The following is a 24148-nucleotide window of genomic DNA, read 5'->3' as shown; positions in this document are numbered from 1 at the left end:
TGCAGGTCTACAATACTTTTCCTGGTGTCCTTCGAAAGCTCTTTGGTCTTGGCCATGGCGGAGTTTGGAGTCTGACTGTTTGAGGCTGTGGACAGGTGTCTTTTATACAGATGATGAGTTCAAACGGGTGCCATTCATACAGGTAACGAGTGGGGGACAGAAAAGCTTCTTACAGAAGACGTTACAGGTCTGTGAGAGCCAGAGATTTTCCTTGTTTGAGGTGACCAAATACTTATTTTCCACCCTAATTTATGAATAAATTCTTTACAAATCCTACCACGTGAATTCAGGGATTTTTTTTTCACATTCTGTCTCTCACAGTTGAAGTGTACCTCTGGTGCAAATTACTGACCTCTGTCATCATTTTAAGTGGGGGAACTTGCACAATCGGTGGCTGGCTAAATACTTTTTTGCCCCACTGTATAAATAAATTTAATCATGCTTCTACTGTCAAACTTGAAACAACAGGGAAATTGCAGAAGAATATTTTTACATTTTTTATTCCCTTTGGATTATATTTTCATCATGGAATTTATTTTATTTATTATTCGCCACTAGGGATGGGATTTCATGATTGATTTCACTTATCGATTCGATTCCCGTATCCATTCTCATTTTCAGAGTCACCAACATCTCTAAGCACCATGTCAAAGACATTACTTTCATGCAAATTAATTACATCCGGTGGGTCAAATATTTGTGGATGTTGGAGGTATTTCCACTCTTTGTTACGATCAGGGGTCATTACTCAAAAGAAGGAGGAAGTACTTTGTTACACTATTTGTTACATTATAACTGCATTTCTCGGTCAAATGAACGAAAACATATTGTCTCATAATTACCATTTGCCAATATAAACCTGAATTTACAGTCCCACACATCAACACAAATCCCTGCCCTAATGAGGACACATATAATATTTCTCTTAGTATTTAGGTATGAACACAAAGCCTACAGCACAAAAAAAATGAAAACAAGCACAAAGAGACTTTTAAGTGATCTCCATGTTGATTCTACTTCAGAAACATGAACAGATTGTTGTGATTTTGGGCTATATAAATATATAAATAAATATAAATATATAAATAAAAACAGGTAGAAACGAAGCCTGCAGCCTAACTGCTCATCTGTTTGTTACTGGATGAAGTTCAGTGGCAGCTGGCTTCACGGCAGCTCACAAGTGATGGCTCAGCCATGGGCTGGGATCAGCATTCACTCAGCTTAGCATCGCTCTGGGATCTTGGATAGCTTAGCATTTGCATGCTGTTATATTAGCAACAACCTGTTCTGTCCTGGATGCAGTTTGCACTTCCTTTTTTTGCAATAAAAATAAAAATTATGTTCGTATCCACGCTGGAAACTGCCCTACATTTGCTCCTCCATAACTGAAATCAGCTAATTGTAGAATACATGCCAGAACTGATAAGCGGGATTGACAGGCAGGCAGACTAACAATTCCAAGGAATTGGACTACTAGGAACCGGTTCTTGTAGAGAACCTTCTTTTCCTCGATTCTCATCCACATTGGCCACTCTAGAATACTATACCTTTAGCATGAAGTGTGACCAGTAATGTTACCCTCAATAAAAAGCATTTATTTCTAATGCACAGGATACAGTTATATTTTAAACTGCATAATTTAGGTTATAACTAGCACAATGTCCTGTATTACACAAAGACAAACATGCAGTGCCTACTTAATATACAGGCTTTAAGGGAACTCAAGCAATAGGACGCTAAGTTTTATATTTGTGAAAATTTGCAGTTATACCCGGGAACCACACTGGTTTTTGCAGCTTTGCAAACATGGCTCTAAACAGAAAAAAAGAGTTGTTAGTTAGCAACGACGTGCAATCTTGTGTAGGAACTTCTGGCAATAATAAATCCAGCCTTCATAATGGTTGTATTTTTGACACCAGACAAACTGACAGTTTCCAGTCTGTTTTGATCGACTGGAATAAAGCTGTGATAGGCATGGTTTCCTTGGAGCATCAACACTGCTGAACGAGTAAGACTGCTCAGAGATTACTGTTAGTTTGTTGGAAACATGTTCTAGTTGCAGGCATTTCTAATTTCATCACATATGGTGGATTTATGCAATAGCTTGTTTTATGGCACATATCCATTGTTAAAAAAACCAAACAAACAAACAACCCACCAGTTTTTGTGTTGTATACCTGTATAGCAGATGTGAACAGGTTGAAAATGTAGGTAAAAAGGAGACCTTCCATGATATAACTTGCTTTAACCCGATATCTAACCCATAGGTTGAGTTGACACTTACAAATGAAATTTCAAGCATCCATGTACCTTGGAAAATATTGACAGGATGAAGGTAATATTATTCATTGCTTCCTTGAAAATACTAAAAATATTGTACATGAAAGCTGTTTCTGATAGAGTAAGGTGGGAACTTTTATCTGATTAAACAGATTTTTTTTTAATGGAATGACCTATATATAAATTTACTATATGATTTATCAAAGAAAAGTGTACTTTTAATGTCAGCACTGTCCGCTCTGTACCCAAGATACAAATCACTTTCTTCTTCTTCCTCTTACAGATAGATTGACCAGTAGACAACATTGAAGAAGAGGAAAGAGAAGGGAAAAAGGGCTCTTGCATAAAGATCAATGCGCTTAGCAGCTGCCGGTATGACAGGTTTAGGTGGTGGTGGTTTCTTGTTGGCTTTGTTTTGGGATTTGAGGGCCCCTGTAACTTCAACTGGTTTACCATAACAGTCAAAGTTAGAAAGTTCAAAGTCTCGAGGTAAAGATCCCACGATGCTGAAGTCACTGGAGCGAAGGTCAGACTTCGAAGTGCAAACTTTCTTACAGCGGGTTTCAACGACCTGGTAAAAGACACATGCTGACTGAACAACATTAATAGATTTCTTTTTGCTCTTATAAAACAGATATTGCTATTAAGTCATTCCATCTCAAACAGAGACAGGCCTTTTGCTAAATAGTCTCTCATTTGCATAAAAAATTTATGACACATGCATAACATATATAATGAGTGCAGTGGGGTTTTATCTTTATATTTCAAAATACTTATCAAGATATTTTTTTTCTTTGAAAAATGGCCAGTTTCAGGCCATTTTGTTGCACACTGAAATCTCTGGCATTGTTTGAATTAATGAATTAAAATGTTCTAAACATTTGATGATTTGAAATGAAATTTCCCTCTAGGGTGTTACATGGAGCCTTTCAGCTATTTTCACACATGTAGCACAGTCTTTAACTTTTCTAAACATTTGAATGAGAATCAAATTGGTTGGCTTAGACAACAATTAATCAATTCCCATATATAGAGTCCATATAATATCTGAATGAGCTAATGCGAAAATAGAGCAATCACCACCTTTTATTAAAACCAAATAGAACGTTTGCAGTAGTGAGAATGCATTAAATGCATAGAATGCTCTGTTACGCATATGCAGCAAGTGACAAAACTTGGCTTAAGACAATGTTCATGTCCAGATTCTCCTCCAGGTGTCCATAATTCATGTGTGAAAACAGTTTTCAAAAACAGCGTTCGAGAAATAAGACCAGGGGTCTCATGAATAAACATAGACATAGAAAACCAGACCTGAAGAGGCATATACCACTTCCCAAGTAAGTTGGGATTTATTACAACAAACTTAAGAGGAGAATTTGTGCACTACTACAGAAAATCTGATCCATCAAAAGGAACATTTTCAAAATGGAAATTGGCAATGCATACTGGTCAAGTGCTGGACTGAAGTTATCTCTAGTCTATTTATCGCAGTCTAATGAGTTGCCCACTCAGTGTCGCTGTGTCCTGCTGTAATCCTTCTGGCGTATTTCCTGTGGTCTCACGGGTTCAGGTCTGAAACTGTCAGACCAGCAAGTGAGAGTTTTGTCTCCAGGCTGCAGAGAGAGCTCAGTGTATTCCTCATGGTGCCGTGAAGTTAGACATTAAGTGCTATTTCTGCTATTATGTGCTGCCTTTAAGCGATAAGCAAGCATGCTATGCTGGCCAGAGAAAGTCCTCAGTCATTCATAGACTGTTCTGTCTTGCCTGCATAAACTGGAGAGACCCATTCTTGTTTTTTGGGGAAAAGTGCACTGGCCCTCCACTTTCTGATATGCCTAGGGCAGTTGGGAAAGTGGCTGCCTCACGTGTGAGGGGGGAGCAGGGCCTAGGTAGGTGTCTCTACCTCCCCCTGATTGTGGCTTATTGCAGATTAGCCTCTTAGCAGCTCCTCTCTAGCCCTAGCTCCAGGGGAGCCGTTGACTGGAGACTGTGCTTCTCCCCTGATAAATACAACTTGTCTTGTATTTAGCCAGTAGCTAGTTCCCAGAGAACAGAGTTGGGCCACAATATTGGGAGGGCATCCAGGCTTATTGGCACATTGGTCAAGGGGTCATGACACGCTCAGTGAAACCTTGCTGTGGCATTGGGGACCTTACTGGGGTATTGTCTGCGGTCAGTGGTTTATGTACTCAGAAAAATATCAGAAAAAAGGTCCAGAACGAAGAGAGGAAGTGGATCCTGGTGGCTCCTCTTGGCCTCACATGCCATGGTTTTCAGCAATCCCACCGCTCCTGAACTGGACCGCATGGGTGCTTCCTGTCCAAAAGGACCTCCAGTCTCATAAGAGCAGGACCATCCATCTCTTCCCTGCAGGGCTCAGGCAGATGGCCCGACCCTTTAGAGAGAGAGGCTCTGTGCCCTAGGGCTGCCTGAGCCAGTGGTGCAAACTCTGCAGGAGTTTTGTGCACCATCCACTAGAGCTGCCTACTCCTACTACTGAAGACTGTTGCCTCCTGGTGTGCCGTCCACCAGTTGGACCCCCACGAGGCCATATTTTACACCAATCTGCGGTTCCTGCAATCCCAGCTGGATGTGGGCAAGTCTGCAGTTACAGTTACAATGGGAGGTGTGGTGGCAGCAATCAAGGCAGTTCGTATTGGTCCCCCAGCACTTATGGGACTGACTCCATCCTAATCTTGACGTTTCTTAGCGGTTCCCAGTGACTTTCAACTTGTAGACCTGGATGCCCAGTTCCCCCATGGAACCTGGTTCTTGGTGGGCTTTAGCGTATTCCCATTTAGCTCGGGCTGTGGTTACTTTCCTCTTGGGTCGGACCATAATGTAGCTCTATGCTAGGCTGCTCCCTGGGTCTTCACAGTGTATAGCAGGTGCATTCAGACAATTAGGAAGATGGAAAAGCTCTTGTTTGCTTAACGTGGGGTCTTGGGCAGACCCTTGCCTAGCCAAGGGTGTGCTCTGCGGATGATGCGTTCAGAGTGATGTGCAGTGTTAGTTTTCCGCCACACATAGCGTTTTGCATTTTAGCCAAAAAGTTCCATTTTGGTCTCATCTGACCAGAGCACCTTCTTCCACATGTTTGCTGTGTCCTCCACATGACTTGTGGCAAACTGCAAATGGGACTTCTTATGGTTTTCTGTTAACAATGGCTTTGTTCTTGCCAGTCTTCAATAAAGGCCAACTTTGTGCAGTGCACGACTAATAGTTGTCCTATGGACAGATTCCCCCACCTGAGCTGTAGATCTCTGCAGCTCGTCTAGAGTCACCATGGGCCTCTTGGCTGCATTTCTGATCAGCCCTCTCCTTGTTCGGCCTGTGAGTTTAGGTGGATGGCCTTGTCTTGGTAGGTTTACAGTTGTGCCATACTCCTTCCATTTCTGAATGATCGCTTGAACAGTGCTCCGTGGGATGTTCAAGTCTTCGGAAATCTTTTTGTAGCCTAAGCCTGCTTTAAATTTCTCAATAACTTTATCCCTGACCCGTCTGGTGTGTTCTTTGGACTTCATAGTGTTGTTGCTCCCAGTATTTTCTTAGACAACCTCTGAGGCTGTCACAGAGCAGCTGTATTTGTACTGACAGTAGATTACACAGAGGTGCACTCTATTTTGTCATTAGCACTCATCAGGCAATGTCTATGGGCAACTGTATGCACTCAGACCAAAGGGGGCTGAATAATTACGCACACCCCACTTTTCAGTTATTTATTTGTAAAAAATCTTCCACTTCTCACGTGTGCACCACTTTGTGTTGGTCTTTCATGTGGAATTCCAGTAAAATTGATTCATATTTGTGGCTGTAATGTGACAAAATGTGGAGAAGTTCAAGGGGGCCGAATACTTTTGCAAGCCACTGTAGTTTTTTACTCTGAATCCCAGGGTTACAAAGTAAGCATGCATTCTCATTAGTGTGGTATATCCAGTTATCCTATGATGTCTAATCGCTATATATATATATATATATATATATATATATATATATATATATATATATATATATATATATATATATATATATATATGCTCATGTATTGCTTTATAAATCAAAAAAATTCCTGGATCATTTTTTGCTTTTTGTGCACATCCATACTTTTAGTATTCTTTTCACTCACTGCTGCATGCATGAAGCCTGAGGTGATCTTGACCTGCCATTTCCTTTATATGCATTAGACAATTTAAGTATTGACCTGCACATATTTTTCTTTATTAGACTCAAAATTTTTCTTTTTTTCTTGTATTGATTTTTAAGGATAGATGTGCACTTATGACAAACAATGTAAAATACACTATAGTTACAGATTTTAGAAGTCAGTTACCCAAGTTGTGATCACCTGCAGAGTGTTGACGTGCATTGGTGTTCCACCAGTGCCATTGATGGTGTTGTTAGGTTTAGTTAAAGGCTTCTTTCCTTCTTTCTCCTTCAAAGCTTTTTCTTTTGTGGCCATTTTGGCTTTCTCCTCTTCGATCCGTTTAGGACTGTTCAGCATCACCTTTATAACAAAAGTAAAAAGGAGTGAGGCACAGAAAAGAGAAATAGAGACAAGAAAGGAGAGAAAATTGAAAGGTTTTTAGGGTTCTCTATATATTAAGGAATCTTTTTATTTCAACGCTTGACATATAAATCATGCCAACTAATCAAACTCAAATGTCTGACTTGAGAAAATCATATCTACAAATTTGTAGATAACAAAATTGAATTGAATGTGCATATATACATATACACACACACACATACATATATATATATATATATACATATATATATATATATATATATATATATATATATATATATATATATACATATATATATATATATATATATATACATATATATATATATATACACATATATATATATATATATATATACATATATACACATATATATATATATATATATATACATATATATACATATATACATATATATACATATATATATATATACACATATATACATATACATATATATATATACATATATATATATATACACACATATATACATATACATATATATATATATATATATATATATATATATATATATATACACATATATACATATATATATATATATATATATATATATATATATATATATATATATATATATATATATACACATATATATATATATATATATATATATATATACACATATATATATATATATATATATATATATATATACAGCAAAGGTGTACTCTCAGTGGCAAGGGAACAATAATAATAAGAGAACAGCACCACCAAGGCTGGAGACGGAGCAATACTGGAAGAGCATATGGGAGAAGGACGCAACCCATAACGGCAATGCTCAGTGGCTAGTGGATCTGAGGGCAGACCACAGCGACCTCCCTGAACAGGGTCCAGTAACCATCACAGTGGCAGATATCCAAGAAAGGGTCTCCAGTATGAAGAGTTGGTGGAGTTCACGCCTACTGACTAAAGAAGCTGACTGCACTCCACGAGCGTCTGGCAGCACAAATGAACCAGCTGCTAGTTAACGAGAGACACCCGGAATGGCTAACCGAAGGTCGGACGGTCCTGATCCCCAAGGACCCCAAGAAGGGACCGGTCCCCTCCAACTACCGACCAATAACCTGCCTCAGTACTACATGGAAGCTCCTGTCAGGCATCATATTGGATAAGATGAACAGGCACATGGGTCAATACATGAGCGGGACACAGAAAGGGATTGGCAAGAATACCAGAGGCGCAAAACACCAGCTACTGGTAGACAGAACAGTCAGCCGAGACTGCAAGACCAGGCTGACCAACCTGTGCACTGCCTGGATTGATTACAAGAAGGCCTATGACTCAATGCCCCACAGCTGGATACTGGAATGCTTAGAATTGTACAAGATCAATGGGACCCTAAGAGCCTTCATCAGGAACTCAATGGGGATGTGGCGTACAACACTAGAGGCCAACTCCAAGCCCATAGCACAAGTCACCATCAAGTGCGGGATCTACCAAGGAGATGCTCTGTCCCCACTGCTGTTCTGCATAGGCCTGAACCCCCTCAGTGAGATCATTAACAAGACTGGCTACGGATACCGACTACGGAACGGAGCAGTTGTCAGCCACCTCCTGTACATGGATGACATCAAGCTGTATGCCAAGAGTGAACGAGACATCAATTCACTGATCCACACTACCAGGCTATACAGCAATGACATTGGAATGTCATTCGGACTGGAGAAGTGTAGTCGGATGGTAACAAAGAGACGGAAGTTAGTCAGAAGTGAGGGGATTGAACTACCAGAAGGCAACATTACAGACATAGAGGACAGCTACAAGTACCTGGGGATCCCGCAGGTGAATGGGAACCATGAAGAGGCCGCTAGAAAAGCTGCAACCACCAAGTACCTGCAGAGGGTCAGGCAAGTCCTGAGGAGTCAGCTGAATGGTAAGAACAAGATCCGGGCCATCAACACGTACGCCCTGCCCGTGATCAGGTACCCTGCTGGGGTAATAGGCTGGCCAAAGGAGGAGATAGAAGCCACTGACATAAAGACAAGAAAGCTCCTTACCATGCATGGAGGGTTTCACCCCAAGTCCAGCACCCTGAGGCTGTACGCTAAGCGCAAGGAAGGGGGCCGGGGACTGGTGAGTGTCAGCACCACAGTCCAGGATGAGACAACGAACATCCAAGAATACATTGGGAAGATGGCCCAACTGACCGAGTGCTCAGTGAATACCTCAGGCAGCAGAAACCCAAGAAAGAGGAGGGAGACGAGGAACCATCATGGAAGGACAGGCCCCTGCACGGTATGTACCACCGGCAGATAGAGGAGGTGGCTGATATCCAGAAATCCTACCAGTGGCTGGACAAAGCTGGACTGAAAGACAGCACAGAGGCACTAATCATGGCAGCACAAGAACAAGCTCTGAGCACAAGATCCATAGAGGCTGGGGTCTATCACACCAGGCAAGACCCCAGGTGCAGGCTGTGTAAAGATGCCCCAGAGACAATCCAGCACATAACAGCAGGGTGCAAGATGCTAGCAGGCAAGGCATACATGGAACGCCATAACCAAGTGGCCGGCATAGTGTACAGGAACATCTGTGCCGAGTATAATCTGGAAGTCCCGAGGTCAAAATGGGAGATGCCCCCAAGGGTGGTGGAGAATGACCGAGCTAAGATCCTGTGGGACTTCCAGATACAGACGGATAAAATGGTGGTGGCTAACCAACCGGACATAGTGGTGGTAGACAAACAGAAGAAGACGGTCGTAGTGATCGATGTAGCGGTTCCGAATGACAGCAATATCAGGAAGAAGGAACACGAGAAGCTGGAGAAATACCAAGGGCTCAGAGAAGAGCTCGAGAGGATGTGGAGGGTGAAGGTAACGGTGGTCCCCGTGGTAATTGGAGCACTAGGTGCGGTGACTCCCAAGCTAGGCGAGTGGCTCCAGCAGATCCCGGGAATAACATCGGAGATCTCTGTCCAGAAGAGCGCAGTCCTGGGAACAGCTAAGATACTGCGCAGGACCCTCAAGCTCCCAGGCCTCTGGTAGAGGACCCGAGCTTGAAGGATAAACCGCCCGCAGGGGCGTGCTGGGTGTTTATATATATATATTAGGGGTGCAACGATACACAAAATTCACGGTTCGGTTCGGTTCGATACTTTGGTGTCACGGTTCGATATTTTTTCGATACAAAAAAATGTTCATGCATTTTTAATTTGTCATTTATTAAAATTATAAATATATATTTTAACTCAAAAGTACAGTTTTTAAATTTAACCCTAACCCTTGTGCGTGTTTTTTATTTTGACAGCGAATGCGCACCTGCGGACCACTTATGTGCAGCCCTGGTTATTTAGCTCATCATATTGCAGCCACAGAAATTCTTTTGTCCATGAAACCATAAAGCTGCACTTTCTTTTTGCCTTATAGTCTGATTTGTCATAACTTCTCCGTTTTGTGGTAAGCTTTTCTTTGGCTGTCACTTCTTCACCCCGACCTGTCTTATTTGGCTCAGCAGAACTAAAATATATATCCTGCTGCTTTTACACACGGACTCACATAAGCTCAGCGATTCTCTGCGCGATCAACCTCTCACATGTTTAAGCTTGCTGCGGGAGATTTCACTTGTCATGTTTGCATAGTAAGCTAACGATTAATAAGACGATGTCAGAGGAATTGGTGCACAAATTATCATCACTCACAGATCAGTGCTGTCGCTCTCTATACACAGTTCGCACGATTGCAAAGTGAAAGCAAAAAAACAAGCGCAAATTCAAACGCGACTTCAATATGTCACATATTGACAGTGGCTCACCGATGCCAATGACATAATTACCCAGCTACATTTCTGAAAGAATGCAAAATCATGTGCTAACAGCTGTCTAAATGACTCGGCTAAAGTTAGTAGCATGCTTGTTGTTTTGGTCTTTGCACTAGGATGATGTCGGCGTAAATGTGCAGTCATATTCGTTGTGTTCCCACTAGTGCTTTCAGGTTAATCTCGTTGAAATGACCTTAACGCCACAACACGGCAAATCTCCGTTAACGAGCTACCGCCGATCGCTCCGTGCATGGGGCTAGACGGCCAACACATTAACGAGCTAACTGCTCTAACACACTAGTTCACACCAATGTAATTGAGCATTGCATGGCACATCCAACATACTGTTTTACTTTAGTCCATGACTCGCTTACCTTCAGGGTCATACGTCACATGAAAACCAAAATAATTCCAAACGCCAGATCTGAATGAAGTTCAATGCCTGTTGCAAGGAGAGCTTAACTTCTGTCTCGCTACCTTGCCCTGCGCTCTTCCTTCTGACTATGCTGTCTGTGTTGAGCGCTCAGTGGATCTGCGCTCGACAGTGCAGCCTAGGCGGAGTAGTCGAACACAGATTCACTGAGCGCTCAACACAGACAGCATCGTCAGAAGGAAAATTGATAAAATAAATTACAAATGTTGTATTGTTCGATACATGCGTACCGAACCGAAAGCACTGTATCGAACGGTTCAATATCGATACGAATATCGTTGCACCCCTAATATATATATATATATATATATATATATATATGTACGGCGGAAGGTTAGCCAACTATCAGAGCTGCAGAAAGGTGAGACAAAGAAGGTGCCTAAGAAGTACAGCAAGCTGTCCATACCTGAGGCCTTGGAAACAACTCACAGCCTTGGCCAGCCGCTTGAAGAGGTACACTAGAGAGATCGAAGGTAGGAGAATAAACCAGCTGTTCTCCACAGAACCAGCTAAGGTGTACTCTCAGTGGCAGGGGAACAATATAGCTACGTTCACACTGCAGGCGAAAGCGCATCAAATCCAATTTTTTTGACCCTATGTGACCCATATCTGATCATGGTATGACAGTGTGAACGGCACAAATCCGATATTTTCAAATCCGATCTGGGTCACTTTCGTATGTGGTACTGAATCCGATACATATCCGATGTTTTAGAAAGCGACTGCTGTTTGAACGGTCATGTCGCATTGAATCTGTCTTTTACGTCACTGACACAAGACAGACGCCAATTATCAGCGCCGGAGAAGCGCCCGAGAAGACATCGTGAACGCTTCCTGGCCATCCAGTGTAGATGTTAGTGAAACTGTTGGGAAGAAAACGTGAACATTTTATTTGTACTGTATAATCTGCAGATTCTGACAGAAATCTGCAACTATCCTTTGAAGCACCGCTCCTCTCTAAAACAGCAATAAGGATCATTATTAAGTTATCTACATTATTATGTAAATAAGAAAAAAACTTAAAGCAAAAATTGGGAAACGTAAAGTCCGAAGTCTTTATATTAAGGGCCATCAGTCAAACAATACTGTTTGCTCTGGGTCTAAACAGAGCGCGTTGTGTGTGACATCTTCTTTTGCGCATGCGGGCCACTTTGAGCGTTCACACTAGAGTGCGTTAGCTGTCACATTTTATTTGTAGTGTGAACAAGCAGACAAAAAAATTGGATTTGATCAAAAAATCTGAATTGAGCATTAAGACCTGCAGTGTGAACGTAGCCTATGAGAACAGCACCACCAAGGCTGGAGAGGGAACAATACTGGAAGAGCATATGGAAGAAGGACGCAACCCATAACGGTAATGCTCAGTGGCAAGTGGATCTGAGGGCAGACCACAGTAAACTCCCTCAACAGGGTCCATAATCATCACCGTGGCAGGCATCCAAGAAAGGGTCTCCAGTGTGAAGAGCTGGACAGCACCAGGAACTGACATGGTTCACGCCTACTGGCTAAAGAAGCTGACTGCAGTCCACGAGTGGCTGGCAGCACAAATGAACCAGCTACTAGTTGACGAGAGACACCCAGAATGGCTAACCAAAGGCCGGACAGTCCTGATCCTCAAGGACCCCCAGGTCCCCTCCAACTACGGACCAATAACCTGCCTCAGCACCATGTGGAAGCTCCTGTCAGGCATCATAGCGGCTAAGATGAATAGCCCAATGAGTGGGGCACAGAAAGGGATTGGCAAGAATACCAGAGGTGCAAAACACCAGATACTGGTAGACCAAGTAGTCAGCCGAGACTGCAAGACTAGACTGGAGAAATACAGTTGGATGATAACAAGGAAGGAGGGCTCGAAGCAAAACAAAACCGGAGCACCAGAAGGCCAAAAGACTAAAACAAAAAACGAGCCCAAAACCAAAAGAAACGAAGCACACCAGAACACAGGAAAAAACAGAGCCCAAAACAGAAGAGTCCAGGGGGCCGACAGCACAGGAGTCCAAACAGTTCGGGGGGACCAGACGAGGCTGAAGGCTCTGAGGCTGGACCAGACGAGGCTGATGATGAGGCTGGACCAGACGAGGCTGATGATGAGGCTGGACCAGACGAGGCTGATGATGATGCTGCAGCCGGCGAGGATGATGATGATGCTGCAGCCGGCGAGGATGATGATGATGCTGCAGCCGGCGAGGATGATGATGAAGCTGCAGCAGGTGGCTGGACGGGCTCCTCGGGCCCTCCAGCTGAGACAGGTGGCTGAACGGGCTCCTCGGGCCCCCCAGCGGAGACTGGAGACAACGGCCGGAGCGGTCCCTCGGACCCTCCAGCGGAAACAGGAAACAAAGGCCGGAGCGGTCCCTCGGACCCTCCAGCGGAGACACGAGATGAAGGCTGGACGGGCCCCTTGGACCCTCCAGCAGAAGCCATCACAAAGCCAGCAGGCATGGAGTCCTCTGGCAGACATGAAGGCAATGGGTGCTGTGCTGAGCACTGGCCCTGCTCAGACAGCACTGACACGGAGTTGTTCTCTGAGGGCTGCTTAATCTTCAGGGGTCCAGAATCAGCTGGGGACTGAGACCTAGCCTCTGGGGAAGCCCTGGAGTGCAGAACGGTGCCTGAAGCAGCTAAAGCGCGAGAAACTCCCTGACTGGACCTTAAATTTTCTCCCTGCATGGAGTGAATGAGTGGAACCGGTACTGCTGGAGCCAGAGCTACGGGTAGCGGGGGCACTGGAGCTACTGGGGCCTGCGCTACAGGCGGCACTGGAGCTACTGGGGCCTGCGCTACAGGCGGCACTGGAGACTGAACTGAGGGTGGCACTGGAGACTGAACTGAGGGTGGCACTGGAGACTGAACTGAGGGGGACACTGGAGACTGAACTGAAGGGGACACTGGAGACTGAACTGAAGGGGACACTGGAGACTGAACTGAAGGGGACACTGGAGACTGAACTGAAGGGGACACAGGAGACTGAGCTGAAGGAGGCACAGGAGACTGAGCTGAGAGTAGCACTGGCTGCGGGGGAGCTAACTGAGCTGAGAATGGCTGCGGGGGAGCTAACCGAGCTGAGAGTGGCTGCGGGGGAGCTAACCGAGCTGCCGGTAGCTGCACAGGCGATAAGCAGCTCGCGTTGACATCCGCCACACAAAACGCAGCCCCTGAATGAACAGTCATGCAGTCTGAAAATGAAAAAGAGTCCTCACTCACCACAGCCGGCGATTTAGAAGCCCGAACGTCCGGCTGTGGGGTGGCGCGCTTGCGGCGCGATCGGCGTTTCCTCCCCGCAGACGGCTCCGACGGGCCGGGCAAGATCACATCCGGCGAGTCGGGCAGCGAGGCAGGAGTGGCTGAGAGAAGGTGAGGTGTGTGCCGGAGAAAAGCCTGTATGGTCGGAGGAAGTGAATTCAGTAGCCATGGCAGGCCGGAAAAGAGACATTGTAGCCGACCTTCCACGGCGCGGCGAAGCTCGTACGGAGGATTCTCCAGCCACAGCCCGAGGAGGATCTCCACATTGTAGCCGATGTCATCCTGGAGCTCCTCGGACGGATTGACTGCCGCTGGGTCCATGGTGGCTGGTTCGTTCTGTCACGGTTTGCGGGGCAAGCCGTGTGGATTTGTAGTAAGGACCCAAAAGGCGGCAGCTCTGGTGCAGGTGAGTGTTTATTTACAGGGGTGTAAGTACAAACAGCGGTGGCGACAAAACATGAAACCGGAAACCTAAACTGGGTAAACTAATAAGACAAACCAGAATGAGGATGCAGGGAGGTCCGGAGAAATACATACGGGGAGACCGAGGGGAAACAACACAGACGAACCAGCGATTGCTAAGACAGAAAATACAACTTAAATACACTCAGAACACAGGGAGATTACACACAGGTGGGAGACACAGCTGGGAGTGATTAACATGACGAGACCAGGGAGGCAAACTGAAAACACTCACATAAGACGCAGACCTTCACAATAAAACAGGAACACACGGGGGGAACAGGGTAAACACCAATTAGAGAACAGAACCAAAATCGCGAAGAGAAAACACAAAACGCTGGGTCAAAAGGACCCAGGATCATGACAATTTTATATGGTACACAGCGCTCGAAAATCTGTCAAATGTTGTAGTGCAACTTTGCTAAGCTATGAATCCACACCGCTTGATGGATTGTCGGAGCATTACAGCTATCATAGGCAGGAGCCTCGCGGAGTGATGCGTACTGTGCTTCAACATAATATTACCGTATTGTGTGTGTATAACCTCTTTTTAAGTTTTGTAGATATTATAAATGGTTATGCTGAGGATATGTCGGCCAATTTCCACTGGAAATGCCTTTTGGTTAAACTGTCAGTAAGGAATTTGCATTTGCACTGTTAAATTTTTATATAACTTTAATGCACATAAAAAACAGCTGCTTGTTTAAGTGAAAATACATTGATTTTTTTTTTTTTTGCACTAATAAAGTTGTGGAGATGTAAAGTGTTTTGTCTAGTGCCAATTATATCATCAGTTATATCGTTATCGCAAATTTTCAAATGTATTTCGTGATAAATATTTTTGGTCATATCACACTGCTCCACTGCTGGGATAATGAGCTGGCCAAAGGAGGAGATAGAAGCCACTGACATCAAGACAAGGAAGCTCCTTACCATGCATGGAGGGTTTCACCCCAAGTCCAGCACCCTGAGGCTGTACGCTAAGTTTAAGGAAGGAGGCCAGGGACTGGTGAGTGTCAGCACCATGGTCCAGGATGAGACAACAAACATCCACGAATACATCCGGAAGATGGCCCCAACCGACCGTGTGCTCAGTGAATACCTCAGGCTGCAGAAACCCAAGAATGAGGAGGAAGAGGAGGCACCATCATGGAAGGACAGGCCCCTGCACGGTATGTACCACTGGCAGATAGCAGAGGTGGCTGACATCCAGAAATCCTATCAGAGGCTGGACAAAGCTGGACTGAAAGACAGCACAGAGGCACTGATCATGGCAGCACAGGAACAAGCTTTGAGCACAAGATCCATAGAGGCTGGGGTCTATCACACCAGGCAAGACCCCAGGTGCAGGCTGTGTAAAGATGCCCCTGAGACAATCCAGCACATAACAGCAGGGTGCAAGATGCTAGCAAGCAGGGCATACATGGAATGCCATAACCAAGTGGCCGGCATAGTGTACAGAAACATCTGTGCCGAATATGGCCTGGAAGTCCCGAGGTCAAACTGGGAGACTGGGTGGTGGAGAATGACCGAGCTAAGATCCTGTGGGACTTCCAGATACAGACGGACAAAATGATGGTGGCTAACCAACCAGACACAGTGGTGGTAGACAAACAGAAGAAGACGGCTGTAGTGATAGATGTAGCGGCATCAAAGACAGCAACATCAGAAAGAGGGAACACGAGAAGCTTGAGGAATACCAAGGGCTCAGAGAAGAGCTCGACAAGATGTGGAGGGTGAAGGTAACGGTGGTTAATGGTGGAGTTTGAAGGATAGACCATAATTGCCTGTAGGCTGAAATGAAGGTGTGACAGTATGTTTTAACATGTATACTTATCTGCAGTGTGTGACTTTTATTCAAAATGTGAAGCACTTTGCAAGCCTATCTTTTAAAAAGTGCTATACAAATCAATTTATTAATAATGATTATTATTAATTATTATTAATATTAGTATTATCAAGGATGGGGCTCATAACAACAATGCTCAGTAGATAGGGAAGCTAGGACCACAGCACCACCTTGAACAGGATCCAGTAACCGTCACAGTGGCAGACCTTCACGTGTCATATATTCACACCTATTGGCTAAAGAAGCTAACTGCACTCCATAAGCAGCTTCCAGTACAAATGAACTAGCTGCTAATAGATAAGAAACACCCAGAATAGGACAGAAGGCCAGACAGTCCTGATCCCCAAGGATCCCCAGAAGGGAATGATAACCTGCCAAAGCACAACACGGAAGCTCCTGTCAGGCCGCATAGCAGCTAAGAGGATCAGGCACATAAGGAATTGGTAAAAAAGAAAGAGTGTTAGGGTTTAAAATGATTAAACAAAGCTGGTTTTATTGTTTTTATATACACAATGCAGTGTGCTCATAAACAAGTTAGCGCTCCATGTTTGAAGGTCAAAAGCTTCATCCAGCGGCATGTCTGGACTGAAATATTGAAGAGTTGACTTAGCGCAGAGGGTTTTGCAACATGCTTACACATCACACTTGATAATGTTAGAAGGATATTCTCTGGACCGAAGGGAGTCTGAACAGAATGTCCTGAACTAGACATGTAGAATCAGTAATATTAAAATGATCAGCGCTAGGCAGGGAGGTGTTTTTGTGTCTGTCTTTGTGATTCCAGGAAAAAGGAGCAGATAGGAGGTGGGGACAAAGTGAAGACTCATAAGGAGACAACAGGACTGCCACATTGCTTCCGGAAGAAGATACCCATAATAGTACTTGTTATTGTTGTAGTATAAAACTGTACGGCCCAAACCAGGGTTATCCTGAGGGAGACAGCTGTTCACATCCATGTCCTTGTAATTTGAACAACAATGCTATAACCTATAGGCCAAATTCAAGACAACTGAACAAGTCACCATCAAGTACCAAGGAGATGCTCTGTCCCAACTGCTGTTCTTCATAGGCATGAAACCCATCACCCATACCTTTAACAAGATTGAATATGGATACTGACAGTGGAATGGAGCAACTGTTAGCCAATTCCTCTAAATGGATGACATCAAGTTGTATGCCAGGGGTGAACGAGACATCGATTCACTCATCCACACCACGAGGATATAAAGCAACAACAGCTAAATGTCATTCGGAGAAGCAGAGAGGGAAGGTAGTCAGAACTGTGGGGATTGCACTAGCAGAAGGCAGACATTGAGGACGGCTACAAGTACTTTGGAATCCCACAGGCAAATGGAAACCATGAAGAAGCCACTAGGAAAACCGCAACCAGCAAATACCTGCAGAGAGAAGGTAGGTGCTGAGGAGTCAGCTGAATGGGGAGAAAAAGATCCAGGTAATCACCGCCTACACCCTGCCGGTTGGTATAATCAGCTGGCCAAAGGAGGTGACGCCACTGACATCAAGACAACAAAACATTCGGCTGTAGAGGCCCGAGTGCCACAAAAAATAAAAGCAAAAAAAAAATTCAGGAAAAAACAATAAAGAACCATGAATACATCAGAAAGACAGCCACAACTGATCATGTACTTAGTGAATACCTCAGGCATCAGAAACCTGAGAAAGAAGAGGAGGCAGGGAGAAGAATTATGATGGAAGGATCGGGCCCTGCATGTACCACTGGCAGATAGAAGTGGCTGAAATCCTATCAATCGCTGGACAGAGCTGGACTGAGACACAGCACATAGGCACATTCGAAAATAAATTAAAAATTATCCTTGAAAGTTGACCTGAAACTTTCAACACATTCTTACTGTCATCCAACTGCTGTAAATCTGTGCCAAGTTTAATCTCTATTGGCTGCAATATTCCACAAAAATTAAAGGACAATTTTGCTCAATACAGTCAACGCAATATGATCACATCACATCAAAGGAATGTGATAACATTGTGTTAAAAATGTATGTAATGTTCTGAAAGGCACATTCAAATAAAATGTATTATTATTATTATTATTATTAATCATATTATTATTAAAGATCAGCAGTTCAGCCCCTCCAAGGTTCAAGGTTACTGTATTTATACCTTTAGGTAAATTTGTTTTACAGAAAAAAAGATAGCATATGGCATCCCTTCACAAAACACACACACGTATTTAATCCTGACAGACACATATTTGGTAAATAGACAAGATGACTCAAACCAAAAACAGTTCTTATTAGGTTTAGTGAGAGCAGCAGGGACAAAGCTGTTTTTATAATGCTTTGTCCTGCATCTTGTAACTAGAAACCTCCGTCCAGAGGGAAGACACTGATATTCACCCCGTAGAGAATGGGAACCATTATAAAGAACTGATAAAGCCACCCTCTGTACCTGTTTAGAGTACAGAGAGGCAAAATCTGATTTAGTGAGTTTTTCTCTGTGACAGAGGTCTGACCAAACCATGCCACCAAACAAAGAGATAAAACAGACTCAATAGAAGAACGATAAAACCAAAGTTAAAATTGATTAAAAGACAGTCTAATAGATGGGTTATGGTCAGCAAATCCCAAAGAGGGAGGGATTTACAAGCATTCTTCCACTGAATTTCATGTCAACTATTGAAGATGATTGTTTATGTACATTTTTATTTATTAAAATAAGCCTGTTGGCAGACATGTAGAGAAGGTAACCCAGAGGAAGAGTCAACTGGCAATTTCATGTCCACAATCACAGATAAATTTTTATGTAATATTATATTGAATTTGAACAGAAATGTCCTTATGTTTGTGCAGTGGATTGCGATGAGATGTCCAAGAAGAGGAATCTGATGAGAATTTGAAGTCGAGCATAATTGTCCTTTATTTTCTGTGGGATATTGCTGCCGATAGAAATCAACCTTGACAGAGATGTAGAGTAGCTGAAGGAAGAATAACATTGCCACCCAAACTGAAAAGAAGAATAAATGAACACCCAATCAGGAAAACAATGGTGCAGGAGCTTAATTTCTCTTAATTTCCTGAAGAGAAAAAAAGTGAATGTGTTCATTTGTATGTGTGTGTGTGTGTGTGTGTGTGTGTGTGTGTGTGTGTGTGTGTGTGTGTGTGTGTGTGTGTGTGTGTGTGTGCTTGCGCCTGTGTTTTCAATCAGCAACAAAGAAGAAGCGCTACTGTAAAGCTTAGTGCAGTCAGTGTAAGAAAATTGATGTCGGCTCGCTTGACTGCAGTGCTCTGTGTTAGCCACTGTTGACCATTACTAGGATTCCTTTTAAGTTCTGTCAACTTATTTCCATGGGAAACATGAATGAAAAGTTCTAGGTACTATTTTTGAATTTAAGTAATAAACATTTCATTTTTATTATAGCCTAGAGACTGGTGATCTGTCCAGGTATACCCTGTCTCTTCACCAATGGCAACTGGGATAGTCTCCAACTGCAAACGCACAAACAGATTCTGGTCGGTTTAATAGACAGTGTGTGTGCTGCAGCACCAAGCTATAAACCAGGCTATAAGCCTGGTGCTGCATCTCAAAAGACTGTGAGGGGACTTCACTCAGAGATGGAGAAATATGCAAAAACAGCAAACGGCAGCCAAAAATAAACGCTTGCTTTTTGTTTAGAATTCCATCTCTGCACATCTGCATCTGGACCCTAAACTCTGACAGAAACCTCTACACTGCAAAATAGTATGCAAATATTTTGTTGAATTGCTGATGCAGTTATTGTTATCTTGTCCCAAGGCTTGTTCCCCAAGTAGGTTTTCCAACTAAGCTATGTGTACACAGATATTTTATATATAGCAAGATGTATTTTACAGTACAGTGTGAGTGGTTGTTTGCAAGAACTGACCTGGACTACAGCATATTCCACCAGGGATGAAAAACCAAAGAGCAGACAGGCAATGAGCCAAATATCAATAGCCTTTACATAGGAAACCTTTGGTAGCTCTGAAGCCAAGGACATGCTCTCACTGGATAGCGAAAGCACTGACAAAATACCTAGAAAAGCACAGATGTTAACATGTTAATTTTACCATTTTATAATAATCATTTCCAGGTAATTGAGATTTCTGATCATTTAATTCTGCTTGGATACATCAAAAAGAGGAGATTCAATTTTAAAAGTAGTGATCATTATAATACACCATATTGAATATACATATAACATCGCATTTGCTACAACTCAGTTACATCTGAATGCCTTCTTTAAGAGTTCTGTAAATTGAACATTATGATCCTTTATCAAGCACAGTATTAAATGTATGGCTGCATCATTATGTCAATCTGAGCAGAGGGAAACAGTAGTATTAAAATATGTTTTAGTGAGGTAAAGTTTTAAGAAGTGAATGATCAGTCTACAGTTACAGCTAGCACTTTTTTTCCCTCATCATTCAATATTCAATCTGTCTTTGTGGGAACAGAGCAACGAGGAATCTTGACTGAAATTAGGTACTGATTCATAATGAAAATCTCATGCATGCATATAATAATGCTCTCAATAGGACTTGAAAACAAATTTAACATCAGGAAGAGGATGTTTCTCAGAAAATGGCCTGGTTAAAGCCCCTCTGAGACATGCATCTTGTTATTAAATTTGTTGATGTCATGTCTTATTAATCCAATTACAATTCTGTAAAGGCCAGCATAGTCAGATTTGCTTTATATTTGCCCGAATTACATGCTATATATGCTGAAATAACCACATGTTCATAGCAATTGATTACTGAACTAGGTTTGATAAGTATTGCTTTACAGTAGCTTTGTGAAGGTGAAATGTAAGAAACAAAATATATGGCTCTACACAGATAAATGACAAATTTATCAGTTTGTCTTCCAGTAACAGTCGTAGCCACAACAAATAAGAATATGCTCATGTACACACAAAGATGCCATACCATTTCTCTATTCTAAAATCTGGATGGCAAGCTTTATGGAACTTAATGGGGTCCATTTTATATAAAGTAACATGAGATCAGGCATTGCTGGGGAGACTGGATTCAATCAGAACCGATAAAGCTGGGGAGACAGGTGAGACAAGTTTAGAAATGATCCTTGTGCATTAAGGTTAGACATAGACATTTAATCTACATCTGCTTTTCTTTCTTTTCAGTACATGGTACAGCTTTCTCCCATGCTCCTTGTTTCTCATGAAAACACAGCAAAAGGTTGACCCTTGGAGCTACTCTCACTGGAAAGACATGAGACCTCTACACTTTATATTTTAGTCAACTGAATCAACTTTAGATTTAATCAACAATAATCTTATGACTTTTGGTTAACTAAAACTATACTAAAAGTAAAAGAATTTAGGTGACAATATTAAACGAAAATCATCTGTCAAAATTAACAAACTCTTGACAAATGCTTTTCATAAACTTAGTGTTTTCATGAATTCAGCTGCTGTTTTCAAGAAACCTATTTCAAAGCTGAGATTTTAAAGGGAAGCACAGTAATAGAACGTAATTCATTGTCCCATTAATTGCACCAGTATGTATTGACAATGAACCAGCATGGTCAATGCAAGACCTAAGTGGAAATTAACAATTATTAAGTGATTTGTATGTTTTTTTTCCTTTGAGGTGTCCAACTGTCTTGAATAAAGAAGCAGCTGTGTTACCTGCAAACACAAATAATCAATGCCTGTATTGAAATTTAAGCATGAGGAGTCTTAGGCCAAACACTTCTCTGTATAGGGTACCCAGCACTGAAATGCAAACATTTGGTTACAGTTTACTTAAATGTAAAGTGATTCAAACAAAGAATGCAAAATGTGTTTTTGTGGTACTCACCTAGTGGCACCCTTGCAGCTGAGGCATCAGGGTTGATCCAGAATGACAACCAGGACAAAACAACAATCAACAGTGTTGGAGCGTAAACTCCCATCAAGTAAAAACCGACCTGCCGTCGCAACGTAAATATAACCTCGACACAGGTGTAGTATCCTGGAAACAGAGAATGATTAAATACTCAAACACACAGATCTTAAATAGATAAGATAAGCTGTTCATATTCAATATTTTCTGCATTACTTTGAGACAAACTATCTTATTTTCATTGTAGTTAATAATGGCAAATTATCTTTTTAGACAATCCCGACAATCAGACAACTCCTATGAGCAATCACTTGGTGACAACGCGAACAAAAAAACTCGCCTTTAACAGGAAGAAACTATTTAGGGGAGGGGAGAGTAGAAGTGACAAAAGACACACTAGAAGAGAGCGATAGAGTTTAATCACTGCTAATGAATAAAAATAATAATGGTCGATAAATGCACAGAACACGAAAATGAGGTGAGCGAAGAAGAAACAATCAATGAATCATGGGAAGCCCCAAGCAGCCTAAGCCTATTGCTGCGTAACTATGGGAGGATTCAGGCTCACCTGATCCAGAGTTGTCAAAAAGGAAAATTTTAAGCCTAATGTTGAAAGTAGAGAGGGAAGCTGGTTCTGCAGAAGAGGGGCCTGATAACTGAAGGCTCTTCCTCCCATTCTGCTTTGAGAAACTCGGGTAATTCTGCAGTCTGAGAGAAGTGGCCTACTGTGACAATATACTACTATTATTTATTTAAGATAAGATTGGACTTGATTATTTAAGACCTTATTTAAGAAGGATTTTAAATTCTATATTTAACAGGTAGCCTGAGAGTAAGCGATGGAATTAGGAGAAAATATCATCTCTCTTTCTAGTCCCTGTCAGTACTCTTGCTGCAGCATTCTAAACAAACTGAAGGCTTTACAAGAAGCTCTTAGAGTGACCTGATAATAACGGGTTACTATAGCCTAGCCTAGAAGTAATACATGCACAGACTAGTTTTTGCCTGCATAGTATAATAAAATTTCAATTTACAGAAATTGGACATAGTCTTTTAATTCAATTACAGATTACTAACCTGTTCCTTGGTAGTACTTTGTGCAGTTTCCATATTTTATATCCTCTTGCTTGATGTCAAACTGTGGGAGAGCAATCTCATCCATTTGAACTGGGTCAGACTGCCACATGAACACAAGATCACTGGTGGTGTAGCCAACTAAAACATAAAAATTAGAATCATAAATTTTACAGCATCAGCATAATAGACATAAAAAGTACACAATATAATACATAATATGAATAGTTTACATTTTGACTTCAATTTATTTTTTAATTTCTTTGTTTCAACTAATTTTGCCTTCTCCCACTGCAGTATACCATTAGATGAGTATGTTAAAATGGGGATAGCAGCCCCAAAATCTGCTGGAAGTAATTTAAAATCAAGATTCCAGAAGCTACTGGAAGAAGAACAGAGCTCTTTATATTACAGCACATGTGGTAGTTTTCATGAAATATAACATACAAAGTACTGAGCACTTGTTGGCCCCTTTGACTTCACTCTATGCTCCTAAACCATCTTGATTGGGCTTTGGTTTCTCTTCAGCACTGTAGCCAGGCTGACAAAAAATCAGAGCACTGTTGAGCCAACCATCCCTTTAACAGCTAGTAATGACTTCATGAACTTCTTCACAAATAAAATTTTAACCATTAGAGAAAAAAAAAGA

At 42.3% G+C, this 24148-nt stretch overlaps 1 protein-coding gene across 2 annotated transcripts in view; it reads right to left on the bottom strand.

Annotated features, from left to right (window-relative positions):
* Nucleotides 1-400: 400 nt before the first annotated feature.
* Nucleotides 401-24148, bottom strand: part of LOC113024705 (glycine receptor subunit beta-like) — a 79011-nt gene continuing 55263 nt past the window's right edge. The window contains exons 7-11 of one of the 2 annotated variants that reach the window (XM_026171983.1): nucleotides 23503-23640; nucleotides 22402-22554; nucleotides 20463-20611; nucleotides 6611-6784; nucleotides 401-2851 (exon numbers count right to left, since the gene is read on the bottom strand). In XM_026171983.1, coding sequence (XP_026027768.1) covers nucleotides 2558-2851; nucleotides 6611-6784; nucleotides 20463-20611; nucleotides 22402-22554; nucleotides 23503-23640 — 908 coding nt within the window. In that variant the 3' untranslated portion in view covers nucleotides 401-2557. The remainder of the gene's footprint in view (nucleotides 2852-6610; nucleotides 6785-20462; nucleotides 20612-22401; nucleotides 22555-23502; nucleotides 23641-24148) is intronic. The other variant, XM_026171984.1, reaches the window with a different exon arrangement.

The sequence above is a fragment of the Astatotilapia calliptera genome, chromosome 6, assembly GCF_900246225.1.
Source record: "Astatotilapia calliptera chromosome 6, fAstCal1.2, whole genome shotgun sequence".
Classification (NCBI taxonomy): domain Eukaryota; kingdom Metazoa; phylum Chordata; class Actinopteri; order Cichliformes; family Cichlidae; genus Astatotilapia; species Astatotilapia calliptera.
Note: the sequence above shows the minus strand (reverse complement) of the source record. Positions and strands in the feature narration are given on the sequence as shown.